The 7,734-nt window shown below is 38.3% G+C and overlaps 1 protein-coding gene across 1 annotated transcript; it reads right to left on the bottom strand.

Moving 5' to 3' along the window:
- LOC121234095 (transcription factor ORG2-like) lies at window positions 1-2,261 on the bottom strand. The gene is made up of 3 exons (XM_041129909.1): window positions 1,881-2,261; window positions 811-1,173; window positions 1-354 (listed from the first exon to the last, which is right to left on the bottom strand). The coding sequence occupies exons 1-3, from the start codon at window positions 2,175-2,177 to the stop codon at window positions 226-228; spliced, it is 789 nt and encodes a 262-aa protein (XP_040985843.1). The 5' UTR covers window positions 2,178-2,261; the 3' UTR covers window positions 1-225.
- Window positions 2,262-7,734: the final 5,473 nt, after the last annotated feature.

The raw sequence follows: 7,734 nt of genomic DNA, 5'->3' as shown, positions 1-7,734 counted from the left end.
GTAGATAAACTTAAATGACAAATGAATATATTTTGTCATTATTAAATAGCTGTTCAAGCAATGCTCAAATATTAAATGAACTGTTCGAGAACATAACGTGTATAATAAGCTCAACCTCAACTCATATTCGAATAAAATTAAAAAACAAGACTTGATCAAATTCGAACTGGTTCCGCCTAATCATTTAAATAAGCGAAGGATCAATAAACATGATCCCATCAAGACTTAATTAATAGGTAAATCGTTGAAATGTATAGAGCCAATATATTCGTGATTGAACTCTTTTCCCTTTTCATATAATGACTTGAGCTTCTTATTCAAAACTTCACGCTCCAATCTACTAGTCCTTTCCACCTGTAGAATATTCCAAATATATGAAAACACATATAAACAAGTATCTCGTTTGGATAATAAGATAAGATGAGATGAGATGGTTTTAGATGAGTTGAATAAAATATTATTTTTTAATATTATTATTATTTTAGAATTTAAAAAAATTGAATTATTTATTATATTTTATATGAAAATTTGAGAAAATTATAATGATGAGATGAGATGAGATGGGTTGAGAGTGTTTCTGTATCCAAATGAGTCCTATATCATTGTTTAAGAAACAAGTGAATAGACTGAAAAGGTAAGTTAAAACATAGTTCTATTTTCTCAAAGTAAAAATGAAGTTGTATTAATTTCACATGATCTAGAGGTGGAAATTGCGCACAACTTACAAACTTTTTATTCGCATATAATTATCCATTTAATTTTGGTCGACAGAAGAACCAGTGAATAAACGATACATGAAAACATATATACCTGGAGGTGCAAATTATAAAAGACCCTTCCTGATCCGAAGGACTCAAAAGAAGAAGCATTTAGCAGTAGAAACCCATCTTCCTCTAAACTAAGCAAGATCTCAGCTAATGGACTCTTCTGAACTTTATATGTGGATATCTGTATCGTAACTTCGCTATCGTTAAGCCAACTTGTCGAAACAGCAGATAAAGAGCTGCGAGATGACATATGCCTTTGACATTCTTGCAGATGAATTTGTTCTCCCAGCCTAGAAATGCTTGATAAAAGCTCTTCCTTCTTTTGAATCAGTCCCTCTACTTGGTGTCGTAGTTCTGGTATTAATTTTACCACGCGTGAAACTGTGGCCGGAATACTTAATTTTTTCTGCAACAACATCAGCAATAATCATGATTACATGAAAACCACAAATAAACGGGATATAATATTGCTTGATAAGTTCTTGTGCTGAACACCAATTAGTACTGCAGTTTACCCAGCAGAGCAGTACCAGACCAGAGTCGTCGATCGAAGGCTACAACACAAAAGATGCTTAGAAAGAATCCGAATCGAATCTACTATCGTGTCTATACCGATTTGATTTTCTCAAAAATTTAGCTGGTGGAGAAATAATTTGTTTAAATCTCAAATAAACAAATCCTACACACGCTTTTATAAAAAAAAATATACTCCATTTTGAAAAATTATAAAAAAAAAAAAAACTGTTATTTATTAGACGTGGGATCCATTTTTTTTATATAAAGAAGTTGTCCTGAATTAATCTATTTGAAACTTGTATGTTACATTACTATTGTTAAAATAATTAAGCAGGTAGCATGACCAGCCGCTTCGCAAAAGAGAATCTCGACATGGGCCGTATTGGCAAGATATCAAGGGAAAAAAAGTTGCATCCCTAATTTCCTAGGAATAATAACTATATATGTTTTCCACTACTTAAATACTTCCCATGACAATGAAAGTAGGCCAGCATTGGAAACTCTTCTAGTGGCTGCTTGAGCTTTCTTCCTTTAATTTGTTCCCATGAAACTGATCTAAAGAAAACCAAAGCAAAAATAAAGAAAGATTTTGTGTACCGTTTGATCAGCCGAAGGATCAAGTAAAGAACGCAGAGTAAGATACAAATTGTTCATCTTCTTGCGACGATCTCGCTCGTTAGCATTGTGGTAAAGTTTCTTTATCATGGTGGGGTCGCTGCTAATTGACCTGCATGGTGTTGAGCGATTGAGCTCGGCGTTTGGCTCTGGTGGAGGGTAATGACCACCAAATATCTCTGAATAGGCGTAGCTTTTGATCTGCGCATGGCTTCTCAGATCCTCCTGATTTAAAGGACTTGCAATCATGCAAAGGGAAGTGGGCGGTGATGCAAACATGATAGATCAGTCTGTACGTCTGTCTCTGGCAGATGGGGCGTATCGATCTTCCAAGAAACTGAGCTCACTATGAATGGTATAAATATAGAAAAAATTCTGCAAATCACTGATTGACCGCAATGTATAAAAATAAAATAAAATAAAAGAGAGTTAAAAAGCATATTGATTTGGCAGACTTATACGTCAATGATATGTTTATTGTTTGATTAATAGAGAAAGATATTTCTTATATATATATATATATATATATATATATATATATATACAGCCATTATCTACCAAGAGTAAGATATATTATTGGAGCATACCATGCAATCTTCAACATCATCTCTGTTATTGAACAAGGGAAGGCGCTAACTAATGCTGGGAGCTAGTTTGTTATTTTTATTTGTTTATGCTGAGTTGTACATAAGGGTAACATTGTATTTTCATTTTATAGATTGTTAGAATATTCTTTTATGTACATATATACGGTCGATGTACAGAACGAAACACATAACAGAAAGACATTTCTTCTTTTTCCTCTTCAATTTCTGGGTTTCACTGCTCTATATTTCATTTTGTTACATGGTACCAGAGCTCCCTTCGATCCCAAATCCACGACATGTCAAGCAACTCTGATAAAGAAGTTTCTAACCCCTCCCCTCCACCCAAACCTTCGAATGAAAGGTATCTCAACTTTTCAGATCCTTTCAATCCCTTTCGCATAGACAATGGTGATAATCCAGCCGCTGCTTGTCGCTGCTTTGGTCTCGGACCTTTTAAACGCCGATAACTACGTTAGTTGGTCTCGTGCCGTCAGCCGTGCCCTTCGCGCTAAGAACAAGCTTGGTTTTATCAATGGCACTCTTCCAAAACCAACCGATGCTGCAAATCCCCTCCTTGAAGCCTGGGAACGATGCAACGATCTTGTAGTCTCTTAGCTTTAAAATTCGGTAAGTGCATCTGTTAAATTCAGCCTTGCTCTAGTCGATGATTCCAGAATTCTTTGGCTTGAACTTCAGCAAAATGGTCCTCGTATTTTTCAATTGAAACGCGACCTTGCTAGCCTCTCTCAAAATCAGGATTCTGTTAGCATTTATTTTGGCTGTTTGAAAGCTTTTTGGGATGAATTGGCTGTTTATGACCCTCTACCTGATTGCGATTGTGGCAAGCTGAAAATTCTTCACACTCGCTATGACAGAGACTGTGTTATACAGTTTCTCATGGGCCTCGACAATCCTTATTCCTCTTCACGAGATCAGATTATGCTTATTGAGCCCCTACCCCCTCTTAATCGAGTTTTCACCATGATTCAACAACAAGAACGTCAACACCTCATGCTTCACCAATCTCCCACCCCTGACCTTATGGCTATGTTGGCTAAAAATACCTTTTCATCCTCCAAAGCAAACCAAAAATCAGTCCTCCCGTACTGCAATCATTGTAAAATTCAGGGCCACTCTCTTGAGAATTGTTTTAAGGTAGAAAATGCTACCCCCTCTGTGTTCCCACTGCAACATGACTGGTCATTCCATTGACAAGTGTTATAAACTACACAGGTATCCACCTGGTCATAAACTCCATGGAAAGACTAAGAGCTCTACTGCTGTTGTTGCTTTATCTCTGCCCTGTTCCAATGAAGATATTGATGAGGAACCTACTGAGCCCATGGCTCTCACCAAGAGCCAATACAATCAACTCCTTGCGTTGCTGAATTCTAAAGACTCCAGTTTAGCCATGGCCTCCATCTCGATTGCTTAATCCTTAACATCTTCTCATCCTATTCACAACTCCAAAGTTTCTGGTGTGGTCACCTGTTTATCCACTCACACACACACACCTGTTTCATCACAAACTACCCATTGGATTATCGATACCGGAGCAACATATCACCCCTCTCTTTATACATCCATCACTGCCACTATTTCCTCTTTGGTTAAATTACCTAATGGTGCAGTTGTCCCTGTTACTCACATTGGTGTGATGTTGTGCGTCTCTCACTAACTCTAGTGCTTCAAAATGTGCTTTGTGTTCCCTCCTTTCAATTTAATTTAATTTCTACCAAAAAGCTTGCTCTTAACTCGGCTTGCTGTCTTATTTTCTTTTCTCATTCGTGTTTTATACAGGACTTAGCCTCATGGACAACGATTGGGATGGGTGAAGTGAGAGGAGGCCTATATCATTTGCTGCGATTTGGTGTGTCACCCTCATCTTTGGTTGATTTTTTTCCAGCTTTTCTTCATCAAGACCAACCTCTTAGTGGTTCTGTTACTTGCAAGGATTCCAATTTCCATGAATTCTATTAATCAATCACCTTGTTGTGTGTTGCCCTTTGGCTAAGCAACATCGTCTTCCTTTTCCAACTTCCACAGCTAAGTCTCTTCATGCTTTAGATATTGTTTCACTGTGACATATGGGGCCCTCACCCCCACTGTTGCAATTGATGGTTCTCGATTTTTCCTAACTCTTGTTGATGATTTCTTAAGGACCACATGGGTCTACATGCTCAAAACCAAGTCTAAAGTAAGACAATGTATTGAGAGTTTTTTTTCCTTAATTGAAACACAATTTGACAAAAGAATCAAAGTGCTTAGAAGTGATAATGGCAAAGATTCTCTATGACATATTTCTTCAAATCCAAGGGCATTATCTACCACACAAGTTGTGTTGAAATACCCCAACAAAATTGGATAGTTGAGCGTAAACATCAGCACATCATGAATGTAGCTCGTGCACTAAAATTTCAATCTAATGTTCCTCTCAAATATTGGAGTGATTGTATCCTAACTGCAGTTTACATCATAAATAGGACCCCGACATCATTACTTCACAATAAAACCTCCTTTGAAACCATTTTCCATAAACCCCCCACTTATCATCACATGAGAGTCTTTGGTTGCCTTAGTTTTGCTTCCACTTTATCTCATGGACGAAAGAAATTTGATCCGAGAGGTAGGAGATGTGTGTTCCTCGGTTACTCGTTTGGAGTGAAAGGTTACAAGCTGTTAGACATACAAACCAACCAGATTTTGTATTCTCGGGATGCTGTGTTTTATGAAGGAGTTTTTCCATTCAATACCACGTCTTCTAAGCATGACTCATCTCCTCCCTCCACCATCCCCCTCACCACACCTACTCCTATCAATTTTCATTCCCAGAACCTCACTTCAAATACTACCACCCCCCCTCCCACCAATGCTGATCAATTTTCAATCTCTGCCACACCAACTCCTGACACTCCCCCACCAGTTTCTTCTCCATCTATACTACCAACTTCTCCCTCTACCTCCCTTTCTTCCCCTCCTCCCATTCCTTCACTCCCACCTCTTCCTCGTAGGTCAACCAGACATAGGAGTGCACCCACATTTTTGCAGGACTTCCATTGTCAACAAGCTACTCTCATTCCTTCCAACCAATTGTTAACCATGAAGCATGGACCTCTACCAGGTAAGTCTTTTCCTCTCGAAAATACTTTATCTTATCATGCTTTTTCACCCACTTATCAAGCTTTTTCCACTTCTATCTCTACCCATTTTGAACCAAAAACCTATAGACAAGCCCTTAGCCACCAGGATGGTGTCAGGCCATGGACACTGAATTGGCTGCCTTAGAAGCCAACAACACTTGGATACTTACAGATTTGCCTCCTGACAAAGTTCCAATTGATTGTAAATACGTTTATAAAATTAAATATCACTTTGATGGCTCAGTTGAGAGATTAAAGGCCCGTTTAGTAGCCAAGGGCTACACCCAACTTGAAGGAGTTGATTTTCATGAGACATTCTCACCTGTTGCCAAATTGGTAACCGTGAGGTGTCTCCTTGCCATTGCTTCAGTTAAGGGTTGGCATTTACATCAATTTGATGTAAATAATACCTTTTTACATGGAGATTTAAATGAAAACATTTACATGAAGAAACCTCCTGATTACACCAAAGGAAAACCCACTCAAGTTTGTAAGTTACTCAAAAGTTTGTATGGCCTCAAACAAGCTTTGAGGCAATGGTATTCTAAGTTTTCCACCTCTTTAATTGAATCTGGTTTCTCCCAATCTAAGGCTGATTACAGCCTTTTCACCAAAGAGGTTAATGGTTCTTTCATAGCTTTACTTGTTTACGTTGATGACATACTTATAGCTAGTAATGATATTGCTTGTGTGAATGCCTTGAAGGATTTTCTTGACAGCAAATTCAAAATAAAGGATCTCAGCTCATTGAGATATTTTCTTGGAATTGAAATTGCTAGATCCTCCAAGGGCATTCATTTGTGCCAAAGGAAATACCTTTTGGACATTCTAGCATATTCTAGAAATTTGGGCAGAAAACCAACTAAAGTTCCCATGGAGCAAAATCTCAAGTTCAGTCAATCTTCAGGCCAACCATTATCAGACCCGAGTGTGTATAGGAGATTAATTGGTCGTCTTCTCTATCTCACAATCACTCAACCAGACATTTGTTATAGTGTGCAAACATTGAGTCAATTTATGGCTCATCCTACTGATTTCCACTTGTTAGTAGCTCAGAAAATTTTGAAGTATCTTAAGGCTGCACCTGGATAGGGTTTATTTCTCTCTAGTTCATCCTCTCTTCAACTCAATGCCTTTTGCGACTTGGATTGGGCCTCTTGCCCTGACACCAGGCGCTCGGTAACAGGTTACTGCATATTCCTTGGCCCTTCTTTGATTTCCTGGAAATCAAATAAGCAATTTATTGTGTCCCGCTCCTCAGCCGAGGCTGAGTATCACTCGATGGCAGCAACATGCTCGGAACTCACATGGCTGCGCTACATACTCTCTGCCCTTCAGGTCTCTCATCCTCAAGCTGCCTTCTTGCATTGTGACAACAAAGCTGCCATCCACATCGCTGCCAACCCTATTTTCTACGAGCGGATGAAACATATATAACTCGATTGCCACTTGATACGTGACAAGATTCAAGAGGGTAGCATCCAAACCTGTCATGTTTCAAGTACTCATCAATTGGCTGATATTTTAACTAAGGCTCTACCATCCACTATTCTTCATCATCACTTATCCAAGAGGGTGCCAACTAATGCTGAGAGCTAGTTTGTTATTTTTATTTGTTTATGCTGAGTTGTACATAAGGGCAACATTGTATTTTCATTTTATAGGTTGTTAGAATATTCTTTTATGTACATATATACATGGGTCGATGTACAGAACGAGACACATAACAGAAAGAGATTTCTTGTTTTTCCTCTCCAATTTCTGGGTTTCAGTGCTCCGCATTTCATTTTGTTACATATATACACGTAATTAGTTCCATTTCTTTCAAAAAAAAGTTCCATTTATAAATTATAAAGGATGGGAAAATGGCACATTATCTTCCCGGGATATGCCGTGTGCGTGCGTCGTTGCATGTATGAGAGAGACGAGAGAGAGAGGGCATGCCATCGTGACATCGACTGACGTAACAAGTTCAAAGGAGAAAAAGAGTAAGCAGGCGAGAGAGAGAGATGACGTTCAACAATAGTAATGGAACCTAATCAAGGAGAAAGAGAGAAACGATGTAAGAGCATTCTCAACGAGAATAATATAAAAAATATAAATTATTTA

The sequence above is a fragment of the Juglans microcarpa x Juglans regia genome, chromosome 6D, assembly GCF_004785595.1.
Source record: "Juglans microcarpa x Juglans regia isolate MS1-56 chromosome 6D, Jm3101_v1.0, whole genome shotgun sequence".
NCBI lineage: Eukaryota > Viridiplantae > Streptophyta > Magnoliopsida > Fagales > Juglandaceae > Juglans > Juglans microcarpa x Juglans regia.
Note: the sequence above shows the minus strand (reverse complement) of the source record. Positions and strands in the feature narration are given on the sequence as shown.

What these genes read in the sequence shown, in the direction of transcription:
- LOC121234095 (XM_041129909.1), bottom strand. Translation starts at nt 2,177, where the DNA reads ATGTTTGCATCACCGCCCACTTCCCTTTGCATGATTGCAAGTCCTTTA. An exon ending in ATCCTTCGGCTGATCAAACG is followed by an intron (nt 1,174 to 1,880) that starts GTACACAAAATC and finishes ATGTTGTTGCAG; the next exon opens with AAAAAATTAAGTATTCCGGC. An exon ending in TTTATAATTTGCACCTCCAG is followed by an intron (nt 355 to 810) that starts GTATATATGTTT and finishes AATATTCTACAG; the next exon opens with GTGGAAAGGACTAGTAGATT.